The 26,663-nt window shown below is 46.3% G+C and overlaps 1 protein-coding gene across 1 annotated transcript in view; it reads right to left on the bottom strand.

Annotated features, from left to right (window-relative positions):
* Window positions 1–26,663, bottom strand: part of Sdk1 (sidekick cell adhesion molecule 1) — an 886,283-nt gene that overhangs the window by 114,338 nt on the left and 745,282 nt on the right. The window contains exons 23-25 of the mRNA XM_027956222.2: window positions 10,103–10,212; window positions 8,328–8,478; window positions 7,506–7,743 (exon numbers count right to left, since the gene is read on the bottom strand). Of these exons, the coding sequence (XP_027812023.2) occupies window positions 7,506–7,743; window positions 8,328–8,478; window positions 10,103–10,212 (499 nt within the window). The remainder of the gene's footprint in view (window positions 1–7,505; window positions 7,744–8,327; window positions 8,479–10,102; window positions 10,213–26,663) is intronic.

The following is a 26,663-nucleotide window of genomic DNA, read 5'->3' as shown; positions in this document are numbered from 1 at the left end:
GTTGTCTCAAATGCTACTATGTCCTTTTCCATGAAATGGTTTTTACATTTGCTTATTTATAAAAAAGAGTAACAAACAAAATAGACTAACAAACTATGAACTAAAGGAGTCACTATCATTAAATGAAATGTAAACCTAAAATTTATCTGAATTTACTTAAGGTATGAACACCAAGTATAATGTATGCCCACAAGTTTAGTTTATGTTCTCAAAACTCTGTCTCTTGTCTATAAGAAGAAGGGCCATTGTCATAGCAACCCAACTGCTCCACCTCCTGGACCCTTATCTATTTCCTGCGAGTCAGTCTTTGAAACAATAAGTGCCCAGTTCTCACTGCAGACCTACAAATAACCACTGATTTTCTATGATGTGGTAGGTAATATATGCATCCATTTATTAGAGGACCACGCATGTCCCCAAAGAATGAGGTCAACCTGATGACTTTAGCGACTTGGGCTTTGTGCTTGGAACATGGCTGGGTTTTTCATAAGGAGAGAGCTGGGTCGAGTTGTTAAAGAAGAGAAAATGGCAAAGTTCAAGATTAAAATTTTCAGCCAACTCAAATTCCACCCAGGCAAAATCTGCCATTTAGTTACAAGATAGGTTTTTAAGATTTGAAAAAGAAATACCTTGTATCTGTTCTGAGGTAGGTTCAACATCTTTTCCAATCTGACATCTTAAGTTTTGCAATGTTCTTAGAAATTCCCCTTTCATTAAAAAACAAATCCATTCAAAAAACTTATTTTCTTCTTCTCTACCTATTCTCTCCTCTCTTTGGGATTTCTTACTGTGCAGTTCACTGATGCTCCTCGTGTGGTCTCTTTTGATTTTTAAGGCCTCATTTATCCTTACAATATATCGTAAGATGTCATGGAAGAAATTAGACTGCATTTCAGAGCCATAAATTTCACTTAAATGTGGTTCAAGATGTTCTGCTCCATGTTTCCAATCCCTTTTCAGTATTCTTGCTAACTGTGCCATTTTTCAGTTCCAAAGAACTATTGTTTTCATGGAGGTGAGACTTGAACCCGGGTCAGCAGCTTTGCCCTCTTCCTCAGCTCTCTCTCCAATACCTTCCCATCCCATTGGCTCCACAGTTCAGCCTGTGACTTCATCAACCTCATCTCCCCTCCTCATGCTATGCAGTGCCTGGCAGGATGGATCTCTGCTGAGGAGGGTGAGTGTCAGCAGGAGCAGGGAAGCTAAGAAGTCACAACTGTTGCAACAGGGAGGGTCTTGCTGATCAGAGGGAGGAGTCTTCCACATGAGCAGTCTCCAAAAGCTCCGTGCAGAGGAGGAAGAATTGAAATCCTGCAACACCACAGCATTGGAGGGGGCACCTGAGGGTTTCGCAGTGTGACTGGGGGCTGCCATGGAGAATCAGCACCTACCATAAAGGGCTTGGCCTGAAAGGGGTCCCAGCATTAAAAATCTATGAAATCTAAATTGTCTGCATCTTAAAATGAATACCAATAACCCAATTATCCAAATTATGATGAAGCCACTTGAACCAAAACTCTTCTTTCCAGACAGATGTATTGCACTAAAGTTTCTAACTGAATAAAGTTCAATGAAAATCTAAAAGATAGTTTTCTGTAAGCCATACCCTCAAAAGAAGAAAAGACATAATGATGAAGAAAGAGAAGCTTCAGCTGCAGAAACATCAAGTCAACTATAAACACAACCACACTGCAGTCCACAGTTCATTCTGCATAGGCTACATTTGATTCCCCTCCAGAGCGCATGAGACAACAGACTAAGACAAAACCAACTCCAATATGCTTCTCTTGATATGAAATCTATTCCTCCATATTAAATGAAATGTTGTAGTCCCTACAAAAATGAAACTGCTTGAGAAAGACCCTTCAAGTTACTGTGAAAGAGAACCAAGATTGTTTGAAGTAAACAAAGCCAGAAGAAAAACATGTGGAATGAGCTTATCTACAGAACATTATCCTCTGCATTCTCTAAACCTGTAAAAATAGGTTTTCAATGGCTGGAAAGGTTCATACAAAAAAATATAGACCCAATTCAGAAATTCTGCATTGGTTAACTCTGTTTTTAAAGAGTATTCTTTGAAAAGTTCTCAAAGCAATGTTTCTATTTTCTCTATTTTTATACAACATGTAGTTTGTTGTTTTTTGAATGAAATCACTAAGAATAGTTTAGCTGGGTATAAAACTTCAGTTTGAGGGTTCTTTCCTTTCAGTCCCTGCAACAAAGTGATTCCATCTTCTTCTGACCCTCATGGTACTTGAGAAGTTATTTCAACCAAGCTGTCATAATCACCTCTGCAGGTCATCTGTCTTTCACTTCCAAATGTCTTTATGGTTCTGTCTTTGGCTTTGGTGTTTAGCAGTTGTAGCTGAAGGCATTTTGGTGTGGATTTATTTTTACTTATATTTGGGATCTACCCTTCTTCAGTCTGATGAAAATGTCTTTCATCAATTCTGGTATTTCTCAGCCATTCTTTGAAGATATCTTCCTTATATCCCTTTTGAGTCCTATTAGATGTGTATTAGACCTCTCACTCTGGTCTTTGTTTTTCTATCTCTGTTATATTTTCAATTTTTATGTCTTTGTGTCTTTGTGTGTTTTCAGTTTCTGGCTCAAATCTAAAGTTTAAATGATTTTCCTTAATAATTTGAAACTTTAATAATTTCAAATGTACTTATTACACATTCTTTCAAACTAGTATGCATTTGAAAGCAATCAGGTCCTCTGTACTTTCTTTTTTAAAAGCTGTTTCATGTTTACCTGTGGCAGAGTATTTCCTTGTGCATCTGTTAATTTTCTCATTGTAAAAAGGGCTAGGTTTTATTTGGGACAATTTGGCTGTGACAATATTTGTTCAGAGAGAAGTTGTATTTGCTTTTGTTGGGTGTGCAGAAGGTCTGGCTTGCAGCCAGTTTCTTTCTTTCTTTTGGAGGTATTTTTCTCTTTGTTTCATTCTGTTTTGGAGAAGAGGACAATCTCCAGTATGGTACAATATAGAGCTATTTCAGGATGGTGATGTTTCTCTGAGAATGAAACGATATTAATGTAAATGAGGACAATCTTCAGTGCTTCTGAACATAGGCAAAATGCAAAAATCTATGCACTACACTTATTTTTATAACATTTTATCTATACAAAATTAATTTACAAAAGGCTGAGCTTTTCTTCAAAAAAACATTTGTATTGTGATGTAATCCATATATTCTAGAATTCACCTATTTCGAGTGTACAATTCAGTGTTTTTAGTGTATTCAGAATTGTGCAACCATTACCATAAGGAACTTTAGTTTTCATTACCCCCCAAAGGAACCCTATACCCATTACAAATTGCCCCATTCCACAGGCCCTTCCTCAGGCTTAGGCAACCAGAAATCTACTCTCTGGTTCTGTAGACTTGTCTATATTAGACATGTCATATAAATGAAGTCATACAGTATATGATATTTTGTGTCTGGCTTCTTTCACTTAGTATGATATTTTCAAGGTTCATCTACCAGATTGTATCATATTATGTACCAGAATTTCACTCCTTTTTATTGCTAAATTATCCTTTGTATGGATAAATCATATTTTACTTATCTATTTGTCAACTGATGAACATTTGGTTCTTCCTGCTTTTTTTGGTTATTATAATGAATGCTGCTATGAACATTCATGGTCAAATTTTTATGTAGACAAACCTTTTCAGTCTTCTTGGGTATATACCTAGGAGTGGAATAGCTGTGTAATATGGTAATATTATGTTGACTCTTTTGAGGAACATCAGTTGTTTTCTGAAGTCACTTGCATCATTTTGCATTGAATCACCAAACTGTAAGGGTTCCAGTTTCTTCACATCTCACCAATACCTGCTATTGTCCATCTTTTGAAATAATTTTAGCATATGAAGTGATACCTCATTATGGTTTGATTTGCATTTCCTTACTGACTAATGGTGTTGAGCATCTTTTCATGTGCTTATTGGCCATTTGTCTATCTCCTGTGGAGAAATGTCTACTCAGACATTTGCCCAGTTAATTGGATCATTTATCTTTTTACTGTGAAGTAAGAGATCTTTATATATTCTAGAAACAAACTTCTTGTCAGATATATGATTTGAAAATGTTTTCTTCCTTTTTTTTTTTTTTTTTGCATTTTGTGTATAAAATTCTTTGAAGCACAAAAGTTCTCACTCTGATGAGACCCAATTTACCTATTTTTTTTTCTTTCATTGCTTGTACTTTTGGTTTCTGGGACCAAAGTCTACATTAATTTCTCTTCTGGGAGTTTCTGGGTCCCTCATAAGAGCCTGAACCGGAGTGAGGCACAGGCCTAGTCATTTTCCCCATCCACGGTCTAGGTGGACACAAGTGAAACTCTGTGGGCAGATACTTTTAACCTTAATATGGAAGAGCCTCATCCTCACATAGGAGCTTAGGTCCCAACTCCCATTTCTGCAGGCTCACCTTCCTGCTCCTTCATGTGCATCAAACCCTGAGTCCTCACAATGCCAGGATGGATCCAGCCCACTGCGTAGCACTTGCTGCTTGGTTTTCAGTTCCCTTTATGCTGCTGACACCTGGAGATTTCACTGTTTGTCTTCTGAGCATACCATTAATTTTAAAATTGTAAAAATTTCTATTTTATCCACAATTTTATAGTTGGGTATAGCAAAAGATTTTTTAAAAAAATATTTTATTTTGGCTCAGAGTGTGTGGCTCAGTGGCAGAGCGGTTGCCTAGCAGATATGAGGCCCTGAGTTCAATCTCCAGCACCACACACACACACACACACACACACACACACTATTGTTCTTCCTGTTACTGGATTTAGAACTAGCCCTTAAATTTTCTCAAATTCTCTACTTTGTTACAAAGACTCAGAAGTTGAAGATAATATAGCTTTCTAAAAATCCACTTGCTCAGTCACAAGCCAAGCATCCGTGTGTCTCAATCTCTTCTAATATAATAAAACCTAGTCTGAACAAAGCCCAGACTTGCTTCAGCAAGATCCTCTCTCCCAGTCCCCTGGGGACATGCCAGTCAGCATGACAGCAAGCCCTCAGTGGCTCCATTAGCAGGTTCTGGGTTCACATTGCACGAGGAGAAGATTCCTGCCTGACAACAATTCTCTGTCTCCCTGCTCCTGTTTAAATTCTTCCACCTGCCCCAACTGTCCCCTGACTGGGCCCCCAGAAAATGAGGAGGAAATAAAGTCACGAACCTCATGAAATCTTTAGCTTGGAGTTTGTGACTGAGAGTGGACCAAAGTCAGGGAGGGCCCTGGGAACCCAGTGCAATCCAGGTAACAGCAATGTCAATTTAGACCTACACGGTGTCTGTGGTTTGAGGAATGAGCAAAGGAGATGAGAAGATGCTTCTCAGTGCCTCTCAGAGCTTCCACAGCCCGACTCATGCAGGAAGTGGTGCCTGCAGATACACTGTATACCCCAAGCAGTCTGTGCTGCCACCCCTGGCCACCTGGAGGGCCAAGGGCCAGTTCTGTGACACACCTAAAGCTGTGACTGCACACACAGGGCCCTAGCTGGCACTGGGTAATCAGGCAGTAGAGGAAGCCAAGGGGCCCATGGCCAGCAGGCTCAGCAGACCTCGTCTTCCTGTCAAAGCTGACCCCTCCTTACCAGCTTCTCTCAGGCCTCACTGCAAGCCTTGCACGGTCTTCCCTGGCCTCCAGTCCCTCTTGGAGCTCAGGCAGGCCACTGCTAGGGCCACAGCACCCGTCCCCTTCTCCTTCCTGCCCTCCCTGGCCTCAAGGATGGCTGCCTCTAGAGCCACACGCAACTTGTACTTGGCCTTCCTAACTTGTTCTTCTATATATTTTCCATCACATTCATGCTGAATTCTAATTTCCTCCTAAGGTGTTTTTCAATATTAAAAACTTCATTAATTAATTTTGCTACTTGAAACTGCCCGGGGAGGCCCTCCTCCCATGGTGTCTTAGTGTGGGGATAGGAGCAGAGGGTTCTGGTGGGGAGAGGAGCCCCTGGGTGTTTTCAAGCACTCCAGGTAGAAACAGCTGCTGCAGGTACCCTGCCTGTCGACTCCCTCTTGACCCTTCTCAGGTTCTAGGGTGACTCCCTGATGTGTCCCTGGGAGCCTTAAGGAAAGGAGACTCACACTGGGCTCAGGGAACAGCAAGGCCCTGATAGAGTTGAGGTGGGAGAGTAGAAGTGCTTTCACTTAATGTAGTCAGTGGAGAGGAGGCAAAGAGAAGGAATAATAAGCAAAATGCAGGGGGACTTCCTGGGGAAGGAGTGGAGGGCCTCCGTCTTCACCTCCGACCCCTGAGCCAGGTCCCTGCCTCCACCTGTCACATTTTCCCCTCATCTGGTGTGGACACAGGCAGGGTTTATTTTAAGAACTATTTTTTTTAAGAGAGAGAGAGAGAGAGAGAGAGAGAGAGAGAGTTTTTTAATATTTATTTTTCACTTTTCGGTGGACACAGCATCTTTATTTTATTTTTATGTGGTGCTGAGGATCAAACCCAGCGCCTCGCGCATGCCAGGCAAGCGCATTACCGCTTGAGCCACATCCCCAGCCCAGAACTATTTTTAATAGCCTTGGTGAGCCTAGAATTAGCAGCTGCTGGATGTGCTGAGTCCTTGCCAGAACATACAGGGCAGCTCGCTCCTCCCTGTCCAGGGCCACACCTCACCCATGTGGCCTGGGTGGAGGCCAGTCCATGTCAGGTGTCTCTGAAAACTGTGCTGCACTCTTCCCTTTGTGCTTCTAAAACTATGATGAGGCTAGGAGGGTCATCCAGATTTTGAGACATGACCATCCACAAAGCCTAGAGGATCGGGGGACAGCTCATTATCAGCACAAAGCAGCAGGGACTCTCAGTGTTGACCAAAAACTCTTGTTCTTTACCTCCTGGCAGTTAGTAGTACCCATGATCAAGACTGATGGAGATGAACAGAGCAAAGGGCTGTTTCTACACAGGTTTTCAGAGGAGGCATGCCTGCTCTTTGCTCGTTCTCCTCCCTCTGGTAACTGGGAGCAGAGGGTGATTAGCCCCATGGGACAGCAGAGCCTGGGCCCTTGAATTACCTCATGAAGAAAGCTATGCACCAAATAGGGACAGCCACTTAGCCTGCAGTCACATCAGCTATAGCACTGAAGCAACTGGCCTTCAGGGTCTACTTGTTACTGCAGCTACACCTCAGAACACACTACCTACATTCTTCCCAAACAGGGGGTCCTGAACACCTTGTAGTTAAAGATTCCCTATCAGATCTTCACATGCTCTCACTTTTCATCAGTATAGGGAAAATGATCCCTAACTTAAAAAAATGAAAGTATGAGTCCAGCCCCTGCTAGGTTCAACATCAACCTCAAAGGAGTGGCACTAGGCCTAAAGTTTCACTTAAATTCCTTTTGGAGCATGCCAACACAGACACAAGAAGGACAAACCAGAGAGGTGCCATTTACTTGGGACTTAGAGACTCACCAGGTCCCACCTCTAGTGAGTGGGCCACATCTCTAGGGCCCGCCTTGTCCTCTTCTCACCTGATTCCCGAGTCCGTCCCCGCACCAGCTCGCTCCAGGGCCCGGCCCCGATGGCGTTGAAAGCCTGCATCTGCAGCTCGTACTCCGTCCACTCCTCCAGCTCCTCAATGGTGAGCTCCCTCTCTAGCCGGTCGTTGATGACTTGGGCCAGTGCCGAAGATGGGAGGTCGGAGCGCCAGTACTTCACCCTGTAGCCCACGGACTCGGGGTTCCCATTGTACTGGGAATCAGGCAGAGGCTGGCAATGAAGGGCAGTCTGTGACAAGGTGACACTTTAAAACCATTGTTTTACAAGATGTCAAAGGATAGGCCTGTGTTATGAGGCTGGTTCCATGGAAAGCATGGGGGGAAGATTCTTAGAACCACCTATTTTTCCCTAAAACTTTTCTTTTTTAATTAAATGAAACCCTGTCAGTAACTTTGGTTGGACATAATTTCTTTTAATACATTTTGGCTTAATTTTGTGGGGAAATGTTCTGATTAAACATCAGGCTGGCCCTCTAACAAATACTGAGTATTGGTTCCATGTTGACAGAAGCTTAAAGACTTATAGGTCCAGCATGGAGTGCCATCCACATTCCTGCCCTGAAGAGCAGCCTTGTTTCAAGAAAAGAGTGAACAACGCTAGTGATTAATGAGACAGCCGAGGCGGGTCTGTGATCCTACACTAATTGGAAAGTATAATGCCGTTGGGCTTAAGGATGGATCAGTCTTGACAAGGAAGAAGGCCTGACTAAGGACTGTGCTAAGCTCCGGATCCCAGGCCTGCCTCAGCCTCCTGGGGCACCGTCCTGCATCCTCCCCTTCCCAGCTCCCACTTACCACCCAGCGCAGCCGCAGGCTGGTCTCACTAGCGGTTCGGACAGTGATGCTGGTTGGAGCCACATCGGGTGGGGCCTGCAGGGTCTGGATGACCCGGGATGACTGGCTGAAGGGACTTGAACCAACGATATTCACTTGTCTCATTCGAAATCTGGAGGGAAAATCAGGGATCAGAGTTATTCCACAGTAAAAGGTAATAAAACAAAACCCTCTTGGCTGCTCTCAGGGAGGCTCAGGGTATGTCCACCTGTTCAGAAAGGCCATTGCTCGGGGACACACTCTTCCCACCTGGTTTCATTAAAAATGCAAATTACATATAGGGACCGCTTTCTGAAAAGCCTTCAAAGACTGCTCTCTTGTGAGTCAAGGAGGTTAAATTTTGAGTGATACAGCGGGATGGGTAGAGGGCCAGAATCCAATCAGCTGCATTGGCTGATTCAAGTTTAGGGTAAACTTGATAGTTAAGATTCAAGGGACTACTGGACAGAACAGAGTGTCACACTGTTGCTACCAGATGGCAGTTTTGAAAGTCCAGTGTTGTTTTAATGTCTAAGGGTACTCTGTACCCCACTTTCTATTGGTTCAGGAGGAGGGTGGTGGCCCGGAATCTACACCCTGGCACTTTAACCACGTGCTGTGAGCCTTTTGGTAAACCAGGCCAAAACTTCCTTATCTGCAAAGCCAGGTGGAGTCGGAAGTCCTTCGAGGTTCACCTTAATGCTTTCAGACCTGTCTGTTCTTTATCTGCATGTATAATTATTTGAACTGAATTTACATACAATGAATCCCCTAAACTCTCATGCACATGTTTATTACTGTGGTTCCCTAAATTTATGCGAATTGAAAATGTGGACACAGATTATAATCATAGTTTCTGACCTTTGGAATAATTACAAAGATTCAGCTAATTTCACATACCAAGTCTTGTAAGCTAAACGTTTGTCTCTAAAAAACGAGTGTACTGTGCCTTGATTCATCTGCTCTAAGCTTAGGAGGGATGTTAAAATGAATAGATGTTAAGATGTATCTCTCATTAGGATTTTTTTAAATGCTAACTTTGGTATTGTACTAAAAAAAATGTTCTTCATGAAGATGTAATTTCACCTTTTACTCCCTGAATTAGTAATTCTTATTCTTTCATTCCCTGATCTCAAGAAATGTATCCATCCTGGCAGAACAATGACATTATCAAACTCAACATCTGGTGATAACTGGAAATTTCATCTCTTTCAACGATCTTACGGGAAGTTATAACATCACTAACAGCTCATGATCGCTCTGCCCTCTGTATGGCCAAGGATTTACTGCGGATAAGTTTGGGGATCAAGAAGCAAAAGGTGAAATGGCATGTTAAGTGCTTGATTAGTGAGACTAGCAGCTCTTGGGTCCCGGAAGAGGGAGGCAGAGGGATGCTCCTAGGACATCTGTTTGGTTTGCACATAGCATGTGAACAGTCCCAAGGGGCCTTAGAGCTCTGTGAAGAAAGTTGTCACATCTTTGTGGCCCATGGCCCCCGGCTGTCACACTGAATCAGTGAATCCTTTTGTAGAGCATTGTCTGGCCAGCACTGGTGGACAGACACGGCCACTCTAACACCAGAGTTATTCCCCTTGTGTCTTTCCTGCTTCTCAGGGTTTTGATTTACAGTTTATTGCTACTTGGAAACTTTTGATTTACATATATCACTGGGTTTTTGTTGGTGACAGAAGCCACTGGCTTGAGATGATGATGTGTCCTCCAGCAGGAGGTTATCAGCTGTCACCTGCTGTCCTCACCTGTAGTGGGTGTAGGGCGTGAGGTTTGGGATTTCCAGTGTCTGGGCATCGGGCTCATTCTCCTCCTCATAGAGGCTCACCCACTCCTCCTCATCACCGATGGCTCCAACCTGTGGAAAGGGATCCTGAGATCAGCTGGACAAGCCACAGGGACTGAGGCTGCCCGGATGCTGTGTGCACCTGCTGTGTGTGTGTCGGGGACTAGGCAGAGCACCATGTCCTCTGTCCCTGGGATAAGCTGGTCCTGCACACACCATCTTGTGCCCTGGAGGTATAAGTTCTTGGCATTCCCACTCCAGTCTGGGTGGGTCTTAGTACAAAGCTCACAGTCAAGATTGGCCTCAGGAAGGTGTGGCCTGAGGTGGAACCTCTGAGGCTTAGAGACCACTGGTGATGGAGAAGACACATCTTATCCTTCCTCCCATTTGACAGGTGAGGCCTCAAAGGCCCTGAGAGAAAGTCCCAGGCAGGATGCTACAGTGGGCAGTGACAGAGCCACGGGCACAGGTGGTCTCAAGGTCCAGAGCGGTTTCCTCTGTAGGCTGACCCAGGGGGTTTAGTCTCTCTCCTCATCCACTTGACCCTTTCCACCCCAGACATATACCACAAAGACTCCAGTGCTGGCCCTGGAGTAAGGAACATCCTCCACAGAGCAGGATGGAGCTTCTGCCCTGAGAGCAGACCTGGAGTGCCTCCCCTTCAAGATTCAAAACAATGGCCTCAGAACAGAGCTGATAGGAAGAGCCAACCCCTGTACACAGATGTCCTTTCCCAGGAATGCCAATGAGGCCCACGGGGCGCCTCCAAGTTGCCCCATCATGCACCTCTGTGGAGCCCTGGTTCCCACTCTGTGGTCTGTCTTGCTGGTTTTCATCCCTAAATGAGCCCCACATCCCATTGGCTCACTCAGGTGGCACTGTCATTTCCTGTGACCTGCCCTAGCCTGACCCTGCCACGCTCTTACTCTTGTCTCCTTTCTGTAGGATGTGGCCTTTCCTTCTGCCCACCAGATCTAACACATACTTCCTTGCACCTTGCCGATGCTTCAGGGGCCTGAGAGCCAGAGAGCACAGGGGAGACACTGTGATTCCTTTGTGCAGATTTCTTCATCCCTGCTGCAGGCCAGGCCTTGTACGACTGTGTGGTCCTGGGGACCCAGGGGACTCATACAGAGGGCAGGCTGTGAGCATAGAGGGGGCATGAGGCCAAACAAACTGCCCAGCTGGGATCAGCCAGCACCCTGGCATTTAACACTTCATAAGTGACTTAAACGACAGGAGAGGAGTGGTGCTCATTAAGTTTGCAGAGGAAAGCAAGCTGGCAGGTGGCCAGCTTGCGAAGAATGGCCTGAGGATTTAAAACGACCTTGGTCTAGTGCAGAAATGGACACAAAGGACGAGGAGGGGATGGGAAACAGAGCACTGGCAGTGTGTTTCCTGAAGAAGATGAAAAGCAAATCACAGAGCTCTAAACGCTCTCGATTACAAACATGAAAGTAGTTGGCGGCTCCTCAAAGCACTGAACACAGAGGACCATGGGACCCAGCATTTCCACGTCTAGCACACTTGCAGAAGTGGCAAACTCCTGCACATACATGTTCACTGCACAGCGTTCACCACAGCCAAAGGTGGAAACCATGGGTGAACAGTGCTGGTCCATCCTGTCCACACAAGGGAACACTGGGGCCACGCAGGGGGACAGCACACTGATGCAGGCCATCATGCAGACTGCCCTCAAAAATATTCTGCTGAGGCAAAGAGGCCAGACCCCCAATTTGACACCCTGTAAGATTCTACTTTATGAACTACCCAGAACCCACCACCTTACAGAGATGGAAGGCAGAGTGGTGGCTGCCAGGGCCCAGGAGAGAAAGGGGGGGCGTGACCACTGGTGGGGGCAGGGCCTTCATCTGGGGTGATGCAAAGGTTTTGAACTAGATAGAGGAGGGGGGTGCACAACACTGCAGATCTACTAACTAGGAAATTGTACTCTTTAAGATGGGTAATTTTATGTTATGTGAATTTCACCTCAATTAAAAAAGAAACATTAAAATGAAATGTGGGATTCTGTCCAAAAACACTCGGTGGGGAAAGAGCTAGAGGTCAGAGGTGAAATGGGTAGTCTCGGATTCTGGGAAGCAGGAAGGAAACTGAAATGGGAAGAGTGATGAGAAGAGAGGGTGCAGGCTGCACCACTGCAGGAGGAGGGGCAGGGCCTGTGCACCACCAGGGCCAGTCTCTGCACTGTGGTCTCCAAGGTAGACCACAGGGTGGACCACCCAGGCTCTATAGCAGGGCTGGGTGGGTGAAGGGGTGCTCTGGGCTCTTTATTTCCTGGCTTCTCTGTACTTGCATGGGGGGAAGCAGGCTCATGGCAAGTTCAATCCATCCTCTGAGTCCCCAGGTGTGTCTGGCTATTTGCATGGCAACTCTATTTCTCCACCCCTCCAGTCCCTCCCTTTCAACCTCTCCCTGCAAAGAAGGTTGGGGTCCTGGGTGTCAAGGCTCTGGCAAGCACTCCCTGCCCTCCTGCTCCTGCCTCGCTATCACCATGCTTGATTCAGCCTGTCAGTATCACTGGCTCTTGATCCATTCACCCAGGGATCTGACCCTGGGGACATTTCCTAGCCTATTTAGGAACTAAGTGATCACATGTTCTCTTGGCCATGTGGGTTACCGCAGGGTCAGTGCTGGTCAGAGCAGCAGCCCTGACATTCTAAGCCTTTCCACTCACAGGAACAAGAGGAATGGAAGAGAACTGTCAAGACTTGAGATGCTACCCAAAACGGTGGCTGCTCTTCCAGCAGGGGGCTGCCACTCCTCTACAAAGATGAGTTAGCACAGTGGGAGGCTAGGAAATGATCCTCAGTCTTCGCCAGCATGAGAGTCCTGGAGGAGAGGAAAGGGGTCTTCCAGTCTGAGACCTTATTGCCATTATCCCATAGTTTCTGAACTGCTGGCTAGGGAGGGAATCAACTGTAGAGTTTTGCTGAGCATGAGCTACAATTTCAGGGTGAGGACCAGATGGAGTGGGACAACATGGAATGGCTGAGGCTTGATCCAAGGTCAAATGTCTCTGCCCTTCCATCTCGCTCAGCCTCCCTTTTCCTAAGTCAATTTGGATGGAGGCCAGGCTATTGGCAAGCCCAGGTGGTGCCACCTGGCTCTGCATTCTGCCTGCCACACTGCCTGCCATCCATCCTACCTACCTCTGATGGTGCTGCTCTTGTGAAAGCAGTGACTGGAAAAACACAACCCCTGCAAGTACAGGTTGTGTGGGGGGAGTTACCTTGCTCATCAATGAGGGAACAGGCAGGATTGTAAAACAGGTTTGGAGGAGAATACAAGGGTGATTGTATGTAGAGTCAGTGGAAGAAAGAAGGCCCAAATAAGACACGCAAGTTAGAAATAAAACTGGCTACAGAGCAATACAACTGTAACCTCTGGCTTAGCCACTTTTAATCTTTACAAGTTGTCTTCTAGCATCACAGAGCCTGGGCTAGTGAGTCAAACACAGTTGTATTCCATAAGGCAGAGGACTTGTGGGCAGTTTATCAAACAAGGTTCCACTAAGTCAGGAAACTTTGGACCATGGGCCAGAGTCAGCCCACTCTCTGCTTTCGCTGATAAAGTTTTATTGGAACATAGCCATGCTCACTGGTGTGTGTGTTGTTGATGGCTGCTTTCATGACTCCACAGCAGCTGCATAGTTACAATAGAGTCCATCTGGACAGGAAGCTGAAAAGATTTACTACCTGGCCCTTCATAGAGAAAGTGCCAATCCCTGCTCAAGAGCACCACCCAAAGGGCATGAGGTAAACAAGCCCTGGGTCACTTCCCCATCTTCTGGTCAGGTTGGTGCAGTCCCTTGCTGCTCATGCAGGTGCGGGGTCTTACTCCTCACCGTGTCCCCAGCATCTCCCCCACGCCCCACCTCAACTCTGTGCTCAGCCCTGTTTCTTTATCAGTATTGAAAATGGGTTGTCCACCATGGAGCTCCAAAAGCAAATTATTACCCAAAATATCCCTTTACTTGTAGACCTCTGGGGGATACAACTTATATTTCCATAATAAAAGGTTTACATCTTTATCTGAAGAGACCAGGATTCTTCAATCCTTGCTGGCCTCCTCTGGCTTAATAGTTAGACTTCAAGACTATAGTAACAGAGAATTCCAGAAGTAACTGGCCACTCACTGACAATGTGCTGGACACAGAGTGAGACAGAGCTCTTTAAAGATAAAACAAATTGAAGCTCCCATGGGGAAGCTGGGATTTTGAAAGGTTTCTCCCCCTTCTTCTTTTAAAGCTAAGAAACAGCACTTTATAATACTTATTACAAAAGCAGAAATGCCACACATTTCAAATGCTGCCCAGTAGGGGGCCAGTCCTTTGGAGCCATTAAGGAGGAGCACGTGGTATCCCCTAAAGCCACAGGAGTCCAAGCCCTGCCATGTTGCACCAGGAGGACTGATGGCTTGCCTGCTCCCATGTCTAGCCTGTGTTTGGCACCAACCAACCAGGAGGCTGGGCCCCTCTGGACATGTGCATTCATTTAATAACCAGGGGTTCCGACCTGTCAACTCCTGCTAAGAGACTTTTTCTATCAGAACTCAAGCATTGCACCAGGAAAGCTGCTAAGCTCAGCTGGGCCTCAGGAAGTCTCAGGGAGACCTTGTGGCCTAGGAAAGACCTCGAATGCACCTGCCAGGTGCCAGGGTTCAGTGGCTACTCAGAGGACACTCATTAATCTCTCCAATAGATGATCCTGCAGATGGAAAGGAAGCACACAGGACTGCAGCAGATGGGAGGAGGATGGAAGGGGAGAGAAAGCAGCTCTCTCTTCATTCAGAGCTAAGGAGAGGGGAAGACTCCCAAGCTCCTTCCATGGAAACCTGCCAACCCAGTGCATCCTGCTTGGTTAAAACTCTGCTGTCAGCAGGAAAACTTGCATGTCTAGCAACTTGCACAGATACCCAGTACTCTCTTGTTCTGAGTGGAGTTCCCTTGCGCACAAGTCAAATGAAACTTCCCCAAAGGAGGCATGCTGGAGGGCACAGGGCAGATGGACAGATAGGGGTTTCTGCACACATGCTTCTGGCAAGGACACAGTTCAACCAGGGAGGGACTTGATGCCTGTGAGATCCATAGGCCAGTTCCCCAGACAGATCCAGAGAGCAGCACACTGATGAGCTTTTGAGGGGATCTCCTAAGCCCTCGACTGACCCTAGCTGGTGCATGGTTCCAAACAGGCCCCAAACTGATTCCCCTTCCCTTGCCTCCCATTTGCTATTTTTCTAGGTTTTTGTTTGTTTTTGCTTTTTGTTTTTATTATTTCATATTTCTAACTTCAGAAGAAGGAAATGGCTGCCTGGTTCATGTTCCTTCCTCCCTCCAACTTCCCAGTGGTTTCTCCTGATTACTTCTTTGCTGCCCCTTACACCCTAAAATGACATCCGTCTTTGCCCTTCTTCTTTCTCTTGTGGTGATGGCCTCTTCCCAGTGGCCTCCAAAGTCCCTCTGCAAGGAAGCCCTCTGAAGGGCTCTCCTGGGCTTACTCCACATGAGTGCAGGACCTGGGTTTTGAAGCTCTCAGCTTCATGCTGGCCTGTGTTGATGATCCAGCTCAGTAAATTAAAAAGAGAGTGTGATGTTGTCTTTGCTGCCTTATGACAAACCAATGGGTAAGGGCCACCTGACTGTTGGCCTCCCAGGTCCCCATGGTGCTAGAGGCTCTGGTGAATCAGCATCTCTTGTGACAGTTTGAAAACCACAGGTCTCAAGGGGCCTCTCATATGTGCATCTTGGAGGGCCACCTCCCACCATTCACTTGACACTGAAGGATGGGTCTCAGAATCCTCTGGGCTTCCATGATTATAGCTACACAAATGAGATGGATCCTAGGGTCTCTGCCTATGCAAACAGCTCAGAGTTGATCCCTCTGACTCAAGCTCTGCTCTGTGGTTCCCAGGGTCCAGACATACTCTTCTGGCCCAGGCTGCCCGAGTTCCACCCTGCTTAATTTTTGCTGTGTCTTACTTTGCTTGTTCAGGCTTCCACAACAAAAAACACAGGTTGAGTGGTGTACAAACAATGGGAATTCATTTTCTCCTAGTTCTGGAGACTGGAAGTCTGAGATGGGGATGTCAGCCTGATCAGGTTCCAATAAAAAGCCTCTCAGTTTGCATGTGGCCAAATTCTCCTTGAATCCTATGTGGTAGAAAGAGGGTGAGAGCTCTCTGGGGTCCTTTTGATAAGGGCACTGATCTCATTCATAAGGGCTCCCCCCACGACCTAATCCTCCCCAAAGCCCCTCTCCTGAAATCCTCACCTCAAGGGAAGGCTTTGACAGAATTTATGGGACACAGATATCGAGTCCATACTGCCTGTCTTATCTCCCCTATGTCCCTAGGTTTTGGGAAAATCCGTTTACCATTGTCCGAATGTATCCATTCCCCTGACATGGCCTCTCCATTCCTTCCCTCAGCCTCCCTTAGGGTTCCAGCTTTCTCCTGGAGCCCACTCCTCACGAATGGCTTCTCCTGGAGGTCACCTTGTGCCCCAGGACAGTCCCTGCTTTGGATGCCCATGATGTACTCCAGTCAGAGCATCCTGGCATTGAATTTGAGCCCTATGGCCTTGGGACAGACCCAAGCCCTTCTCCCTGCAGCCCACCACCATTCAGTTCATGCTTGTCTCGCACATCGCCGGCTTCCCCGGCATCTGTCGTGAATGCTGAGCAGCTGGTGTTGGCGTCTGCTCCATCTCCGGTTATATTCAACCTCTCGTGGGGCCTGAGGGATGTGATGGGGTGGGCCTTGGTGCTAACTTTCTCTAGTTCCAGAAGATGTCTGTTCTCTACCACATGGGATGTGGGACGCTGAGAGCTCAGCCTTCTTGTCCTTAAAGTAAGGATGACAGCAGTCATCCCCAAGTGCCATCAGAAGACCCTGAGGGTGAAGTGCCCAGGATCCACCGAGCTTAGGGACAGCCTAGCTTGGCAACCCTATGCAGTGTGGCGGTCCTGTCTTCCCCTCGTGGTTGCAGAGCTCATGGAGCTGCGATGCTGCCGCTGCCTGGCACTGCAAGGGGGAGTCACACTGTGTATTGATAGCTTGGGGAAGACCCACATCCAAAATTCAAAGGATGGTTTATCCTGAATGTGTATTGCTTCTGCACCAAAAATTATAGGTCAAATCCTGCAAAGTCGGGGCTGCCTGCCTCTCCACTGGTCATCCTGGGCCTGGTTCCAGCCTCACCAGCCCCTGGGCTCCCCTCCTCTGCCTCCTGACAGAGGCAGCCCTCCTCTTGAGATCTGTGAGGAATAAAATGTCTTTTCAATGCCATTTGTTTTGGAACCTGTGGCCTCACCATACCAGAATAAGAATAAAATCCACATTTTAAAATAATAGGTGCTGTGCCATCTCCTCCCTCCAAGCATTCCTCCTCCCATTCTCTCTTCTGGGAACCCCTTCCTCCCCCTGGAACACCGCTCGCCCTCAAGGTGCAGCGTGAATTCTACCTCCTGCCTTTCCTGACTGCCTACTTCCCTCAGTGCCTCAGAGACCCCCCCCCACACACACTACCAGCAACACACCAGCATGAAGATCCTCACGAATCTCACGGTACCACTCATCAGATCACATTCAACCCTCCCTCCTGTCCTCTCCAAAAACATGTGAGTTTCTGTTGAGGGAACCAAGACTTTCCCACCATAGGACTCCACAGTGTGACGCTCAAAACAATAAAACAGTAGGTGCTTAATAAACGTTTGCCCGATGAATGGATGAATGAATGAAACAAATATAAAACCTAATGACCAGAAAAATGAATCACAGGCAAATCTAAAAATCCAAGAAGAGACCTAGGATGAAAGGACCAGAGCACAGAGAAGTTCTCGAAAAGAACAGGGAAATATGACTCTCGTAAAATTTAATTTGGTTTGACAGTTGTGATTTATGAATACAATTGACCTGTTTCTCAGAAATGACATTTGTAGTGAAATGCTTCCCTTGGTCCTACTTGAGTTGTCACTTACGCTGCAGCATTTTCTTCTGCATAGTTTTAAGAGTCCCCTAACAGGACCTGAAAGGATCTGATAGACTAATGAACAAAAAGGCCACTTGAACCCACTCACCCCTACAGATTTCCCACGCTGGTCAAGGATATGAGAGAAGAGTCATTGTAATGGAGTGATTATGGACAATCTAGCAAACAATAAACATTTTGAAATATCTGAGTATGTATTTCATTGTCACCTGTCACCACAGCACTCAATGCTTGTGCAGACACATCACACCAGAACAAAAGATGGAGCCTGTCTTGGCAAATTTGCCCAGATGACCGCAATATTATTGAAGGACCCATTAGAGCTGATGACAGCTATCCCATGCATATGCGACAGACTATTCAAAAATAATGCCAGTATTTTTCTTCCTATTATGAAAAAGAAATTCAACTACAGTTGGGTTTATTACAACTGCAATGCTGACAGATACTTATCAAAAGGCTACAACAGCCCTAACATCCCTTCACAAGAAGGCAAGAAAGAGATCTGATGGGTGATTAGAAATCCCCAGCTACAGATCTCAGAGTGAGGACACAAAATCATTTAGCCCAGGAACTCTGCAGGAGACCAAGGACACTAGGGTTTCATTCTACTTCCAGAGGTAACAGGAGACCAGGTTGGCAGTGACAGAAGCAAAGAACTTGCTTTTAAAGGACGGGTCACTCCCTTCAGTAGGCTGGGCTATTTCTGTCCCCAGGTGGCATTTGTGCAATGACCTACCCACATTCACAACAGGCATTTCCTGGCACCTTCCTCGTGTGTACCAGGCCCTGGACTTTGGGTGGAGGCTACAGCCCGGATTTGCACAGCAAGGGCCTGTTCTCACTAAGCCGTTGTTTCTGGGAGGATTGGAAGTAACTACATCACAAATAAATATAGGAGGACATCTCTGAGACAAAATGGAGCCCTGGGAGAATCCCTTGGCCCCAGTGGGTGAATTGAGAGCCAGGTCCAGCTGCATCACCACCTCTGGCCTGCTGTGGGTGGAGACAGGAATGGGCAAATTCTTCTGCAGAGATGGGCTGCCTCCCCCAGGGCCAGATGAAGCCTGGGAGCCCAGTGTGCTGGGTAGCAAGCCCTCTTGCCATTCTTGAAGTTAATTTCTCTAGGACAAGGAGACAAGAAGCAGTTGGATTTGACATTCTTCAAGCTGTGGGAACGTAATGGGTGGAACGCAAGTACCATCTTGACTCTCCACTGATATTTTGATATTTCAAGGTGCTTTCTGGCCCCAGGACTGTGGGGCTCTTCCTGGACTACAAATCCTTGGACTCATTGAGAACCTGACTCACCTTGGTTCGCTGACCACAAAGGCCTCCCACATTCCTCTAAGCTGTGTGAAGCTGGCCTTGCCTGGGCCCTGGTCTGAGACACTGGCCTTAATCCTGAGCCTGCCCTGGTGGCCTGCTCGGTCTTCCAGGCATTTCTACGGCTTGGCCCTGCATTAACTCTCCAGGCCTTTCCTCAGGAATGGAGTCTTCTCTCTATAGCCTTCTTTAAAAGTGCTTGCCTTATCTTCATTATTTTTATTGTTATGAGCTTCCATTTAGTAAGTGCCTAATATGTGTTAGTCTCAGGCTAAAGTTTTAAATGTATCCTTACTCTCCCAATTTTGTGATGAAGAAACTGGGGCTTGGAAATGTTTTCTTTTTTGCCTCAGCATGGCTGGTTCTCTAGGGCCCATTCCTCACCCAATGCTGACCAGTCAGCTCTGATGGGCCCTCCTGTCCCATCACAACCCTGTGCCAGGAGGGTGGCCCATTCCTAAAGTGCCTCGTGTGCTTTAATCACTGGCCTGACCCTCCCCTGGCCTTGCCCATGACCACAGAAATCCAAGAAGGTCCAATCAGTTCCATCCTGCAACAGAGATGCCCAGTTAAGACAGAAGGACAGAGGCTAGAGGACAGAGGCCCATGTGGGGATCTGAGCCTCTCAGTCTAAAGACTGAGGCATCTCAAAGCATTGACGTTGCTCAACTTGCTATTTTTAACATTTCTACTGACCCTTAAGAGAATAAAACAACTTCAAACATAAATGTTCCTGACTTATGATGAGGTTAGTCCCAATAAGCCCATTCCGAGCTGAAAAGAACTGAAGTGTAAAATGTGTTTAATATACCTGACCCACCAGCCATCCCGTGTCACCCAGCCGCCTCCGACCTTCTCAGTGCACTGACGTTAGCCTGTAGTTGGGTAAAATCATGAACACAAAGCCTGTTTTATAATAAAGTGCTAAATCTCTCGTGGACACACAGATGGGCATTTTGTAGACAGGATGGGATGCAAAAGCACAAAATGCCAATATCCAAAAGCAGTGGCAACACAGGACACTGGACAGAATGGCCCCACACTGTCCTCGAGGGAACAGTTACAAGGTGAACCATCTAAGTTGGGGAATGTCCCTGCATTCACAGGGAAATGGAACCTGCAACATTTTAGGACAGCTATCTATTTCACGCATGCCTACCTCTACTTTCAGCTTAATATTTTTTTCCCTTCAGTCCTGGGGATGGAACCCAGGGCCTTGTGCATGTTAGGCAAGTGCTCGACCACTGAGCCACATCCCTGGCCCCCACTGCTGCTTTCTTCATAAACAAGTCTCCCCTGGGGCTCCAGCCCTTTACTTTCAGAGGCAGGGCCCCTGGCCTTGAGGCCTGGGCATTTACTTTCTTCCATGAGTCTCTCCTCCTTCACCAAGGTAGACACTGCTCTTTCCTTGTTTCTGGGGTTCTAAAGTCCAGTCCAGATCTGGGGCCCAGCTCAGCTCAGCTCAGCTCATGGGGGCTGGAAGCAGGAGTGGACAGAAGCAAGATCACTTCAAGGAAGCAGAGGGGACTCCAATTCCTCCTGAGAACCCTCAGGAAGGACATTTGGTTTTGATCCCCTGGTGGCTTAGGCAAAAGGGGACACCCTGGGACATATATGTGTCAGCTTCTGACAGACATAGACAGGATCATCTGCAGAGACATTTTTCCTAGAATTCACCACCAATGGAAATGTATTGCGAGTGGCATTAGATAAAGGGTGTGTTAGGCAGACAGAAGGCCCCATACAGCCTGCAAGACGTCCTCACAGGTAAGCGCATCAACAAACAGAAAAATGAAAGAGCTGCCTGAGGTCTTCCATCCATCAGCCTGCCATCCGGTCCCTCGGTGTGAGGAGACAGACAGCATTACTGTGTGACCAGGCTTCAGCAAGGAATGTGTCACTCCAAAGGGCTCTGGCACAGACGTGCCCGGCAACCTCAGCATCTGTAAGCATCAGTCCTGGGGACACCAGGGCACCCGGCCGCTCGTCTCCACTGCTCCTTAGTTACCGAGAGACCAGCACTGAGCCGACTTGCGCTGTGTTTTATTAGCCCATAACACTCTCTAAAACAGCTCCTTTTAAGAAAATGGCTGCCATTATGCACAAATAAGCACTAAGTGGGCTTTTTCCCTCTGCTTTCCATTTTTGGAATGGAAACAGTTTTATCTGTACCCGAAGTGTTACCACCAGCATCTTCATTACTGAAAAATCTGCCCAGCGCAGTTTTTTCTTTTTCTTTTTTTTTAAATTGGAGAATTTGGAGAAGACTGGATGCTGCTCTGACTATCAGAGCGTGGCAAATGGCTGTGAGGCTGGGGCTTACAGGGAGCACGCAGGCAAACAGAGGCACAAATGACAACTGAGAAGTTTGCATCCTCCCCTTCTACAGTATGCCCTAAAAATGCGGAGAGAGCTGTTGTGTTCACTTTGCAGTCAAAGGTTACTAATTAAGCAAAGCATTACTGAACCAGAAATACCTATAAAAGCTTCTTTTTTTAACCTACATCTGAGCATCAACGTATTACAGGGCCTTTCAATGGGCTCCTTCAACGAATCATCCCATAATTCACCGAGGATAACTCAAGTCCTAAAACCTTCTTGGTGCACAGAAAAAGAAAGAAAGAAAGAAAAAAAAAAAAAGGTCAGAACTTAAAGGTAACTTCACTGCGAAGAAGATGTAACTAAAAAAAAATAGTGGATCAAAGGAGGAAAGGCTTTGCTACCACAAATTGTCTTGGGAAATGTCCTTCAGTCCTTGTTCCACTCTTTGGTGCTGCCTGGGTGACTAGCAAAACCTGGATATGTGGCCCAATGTTGTCCCCCTCACAGTCCTCAACAGCCACCGATGGACTTGCGTGGTCCCTTGTGTTCCCCTGGCCCAGCAAGCTTCTGAAGCCACCCTGGTTTTATGTTGTACAGATCCATTCTCTCTTGGTTGCATAACTTGGTCTGGTTTTCAATCATCTACTAGATAATCCCAAGAAAATCTCAAGATCTGACATGGTGAAGGTCAGCCTGACTCCATTTCTAGCTGAAACTATTGTACCTTCATTGAGACCTGTTTCTGCTCCTCCAAAGGTGCATTACAGCAGAGCGTCCCTTTGAAAATGAACAAATGGCCTTTCTGTAAACAGGTCAGAGGTTTTACTGCTAGGTCAGCGTCCTCAGGGCTGTGCCCTGTGTCTGCAGACTCAGTAGACAGTGCCGGGACCCGCCCTCGCCATTCCCTGACATGCTCATGGTATATCTAGGGGAAGAACAGAGCTGCAGCCGTCTTCATTCCCAGCCCCAGGTCTCTGCCCTGCCTTTCCCCATGTGCCACCTGCCAGGCCTTTGCCACATTCCATGGGTGGCCCCAACACAACCCCAGGAAACTCCACTGACAAGTTCCCTGAGGTCATGCAATGATGTGAGCACAAATAGCTGGGGCTTTGGGAGGGGTGGGCAGGGCTCCAGTCCCTGCTGGACACTGTGGCTTTAGGGGAGTGTCTGGCTCAAATTCTTAGCTGTAAAACAGGAATAACAACACCTGTCTGCAGCGTGCTGAGAGATACAACATGGGGTGGTATTTATTCTCTAAGGTACATGTGCTCTGCTTTCTATAGGGCATGAGGCACCTTCCAGAACAAACCTCAGAAGGGACCTGGCAACCCCTCAGGGTAGCCTGGGGGTCTGTCACCAGCCCCACTCCATCAACTGTGAGGGAACTGGTCACTGGTCCTGCCCAGCCTCTTCTCCTGCAGACAGGCTTGAGGGGTGCCCATAATAGCACAGTGTTCCTGAAGACCAGAAAGTGGGACTCTTAGGGCTGTCACTGGTATAGGTGAGGTCTTCTGGAATATTCTACTTCTTACCATATTCAAAAGAAACACAAGTTAAGCCCAGGCTTTCTCTGTTGATGTAAGCAGCTCCTCCTCCATCCCTGCTTAGGTTCTTATTTGGTAGAGTCTGCTGGTAGAATCAACCCAGGTGATTGAGGGGAAAACTGTTTCTCTTATGTAGCACAAAGATCCAGCAGAGAAGAGACGCCATGGCTGCGTGCACTGCCCGGGACAGCTCTGAGGCTCCCCGAGTACTGAGTGATGAGAGACGCCGCAACTCACTTCTGCTTCCCCTCCTGACTATTGCTGTTTCCTAAAGAGCCGGAGGTACACCTCCAGTCCTTCCACGGCTCTTCAGAACTAAGCTTCTCTCTACACATGAACACTTACTCTCTAGGAGCACTAGACACAAATGGCTCAGATCATGAGCTATAGCAGGAGAAAATTCTCTTTTGGTTTTGAAATTTCAACCAGCTGTACCACTACAGAACTTTTAGACTTGCAGAGTTAATTTCAAGTATCTCAGAAAGAATACTGCTGAGGGGCTTCCAGTTCTGGCAAGGTGGCAGAAAAAGAGCCTAACAAGATGCTCACTCTGAAAGCCAGGGAGAAGGGGTATTATAGGAAGTGACTGAGTGACTGCCTGTGATCTTTAAAACTGTCAAAGTCACAAAAGTCAAGGAATGGCTGGGAGTGGAGGAGACTGGGAGATAGGACAGCTGGCTGTGGCTGGGGTCCTGGTCAGATCCTTAGTCACCTAGCACATTTGGGGACAACTGGCAACCCTTGGATGGGCCTTCTGGTGAAGAAGTTCTGTGTAGGCTTCCTGCAACTTTTTTTGCAGTTTCTAAAATGATTTCAAAATGAAAAGCAAAGTTAAGCTTCAGGGAAATTGAAAACTACAGGTTAAATGTTGAATGAGTAGCCATGCACTGACAGAGTTAGCCTGCGAGGAACAGCCCCAGGGGCCACACAACCAGGATGTGGCCCCCAAGTAGGCACCAGGCCAGGGAATGTCCTTATCTTGGGCATTCAGAGCATAGCAGGCCTAGGGAAGGGGCAGGGTGTCCTCTGGGAAGGCATGGAGCCTCTCATGTCATTGTCCCCTGCAGAATTAAACCCTTCAACCCTCTGAGGAAGAGCCAGGGAGAGGCTAGAAGGCAGGGCACATGTGTCCCACCTTGGACCTGGCACATAGGGCTCTACAACAAAGGGGTAGGTGTTCAATCTACTCTATTACCTGGGAAGCCACACAATGGAACATAGCCCTAAACCCACCCCTGAGCCTCTCACAAACTGATGTGGGGGGTCTGATGTTTTATGTGCAGACAGGACTGAGGAACACTGAGCACCTCTGAGGCCCCCAAAAGTCCTTGGCATGTGCCAGCGAGGTCAGCCATGCCCCTGCATCTCACCTCGCTGGCTGAGCTGTGCAAATGCAATCAGATATTCATTTACGGAAACTGGAGAGAAAATAAACCACAATCTTAAAAAACCAAGCCACACCCAACAGCCAGAAAAAGCCAAGTTCACTTACAGACATGGATAAAAAATCTGAACTTAAAACAAAATCAAACAACAAAAACATCACATCCAGTGTCATCTCAGGACACTGTGATGGGGACACCTTAGAAAAATAATGTGACCATCTTGCCCACAGATGAAAGCAGAAAAATGGTGAATGACTCAATGAGTGAAAAGTGTAATTGGATATAATTTAACTTATTTATGATTTTTAAAACTCCAAGAAACAAAACAAAATACCAAATCCACTTGTAGCAAAGCAGGACTAGAAAAGAATTGTCTCAACCCAGTATAGGCTAGCTGTAACAAAAGACACTTTCCATGGACATTGTACATATCATACTTGATGCTAATACCTTAAAGAATTTCTATAAAGTTAGTAGTTAAAAAAAAAAAACTGCCTTCTATGATTGCTCCAATTTTATATGATACAGAGGTTATTGCCTTTCCAGAAGGGTTGCAAAATAAATAAATAAAAAGAAATAAAAAAGAGAAAGAAAGGATGTAAAGATTTCAGAGGAAGAAACAAACTGTTACTACTAACAATCCATGTGAATTTTTTACATAAAGTTATAAGGGAACTAACAAGAACATTCCTGAAGTTTTTGGCTTGCAGCACCACATGCCAGGCTGAGCAGCAAAATGCCCAGCTGGGATCAGACAGGAAACTCCATGCTTTATGTCCTGCCTGTAGAATGGGACAACAGGAGCCAGAGAAGCACAGTGAGCACTGGATGAGCTGGTGTTCCTGCATGCCAGCAGCCAGGGCAGAATGCAGTTAACTATGCAGACATTAATTAATTCTCACAATGATCTTACAGATATCCTGCTGACCCATTTCACAGATAAGAAAAATCAGACTCACAAACAAGTCAAGAATAATGTCCTGGAGGATCCCAGGCCCTTCTCTTTATATGGCAGTTTTCAGAAATACTCATTGACCCTAATTTCCCTGCTCTTCTGAGAGCCCAGAGGAGTTAGAAATAGGACTCCAGAGTTGTGACAAGAAGAAAGGAGCTGACACAGTAGATTTAGACAAATGGGGTGACATACCATGTTCCTGGACAGAAAGGATCAGCATCATGAGGGACCAAGAAGAGCAACTGAGAAAATTCTAAAAATCCCAATCAGTGGATGTGTGTGTGTGTGTGCGCGTGCATGCGCGAGCGTGCAGGGCCCTGGGAAGATTTTACAAGATAGTAAAACATTTTAAAACCTCTATAATTAAACAATGTAGAATTAGTGCATGAATAACTAGACTAATAGAATGGAATAAAAAGTTCAGAAATAGATCCAAGTGTATATGGAATTTAATGTTACAAATCAGGAGGAGGAAAAAAGTGGATATTTTATAAAAGGGCCATGGGACAATTACATAGCTATTTGCAAATGGATTCATACCTCACTCCATATATAAGGACAAGTTCTAAGTGGATGGAGCTCTCTATATAAAAATGAAGTCATAAAAGTGGCGGCAGAAAATGGGATGAATTCCTTTATAATCTGAAAGTGAAGAAAACCTTCTTATCTATGACTCAGAAATCCAAAAGCAAGCAAGAGAAGATTCTTAAGTTAGACTTCAGTTATTTTTTTGCATGGCAAACACACACACACACACACACACACACATATTTCTCATGGGAATGCAAAATATTACCACCTTCTACAAGAAGTGGGATTTGGCAATGTCTAGAGAATCTCCATGTACAGTCACTGTTTGATCCAGAAATCTCAATTCTGAGAAGCTACCCCAAAGATTCAGTGGCAAAAATATAAAATTATCATGCAAAGGCTGAAAACAATCTTCTGGCAAAATAATGTGCCCCAAATATGTCCATACCTGT

This window comes from Marmota flaviventris, chromosome 19 (assembly GCF_047511675.1).
Source record: "Marmota flaviventris isolate mMarFla1 chromosome 19, mMarFla1.hap1, whole genome shotgun sequence".
Classification (NCBI taxonomy): domain Eukaryota; kingdom Metazoa; phylum Chordata; class Mammalia; order Rodentia; family Sciuridae; genus Marmota; species Marmota flaviventris.
Note: the sequence above shows the minus strand (reverse complement) of the source record. Positions and strands in the feature narration are given on the sequence as shown.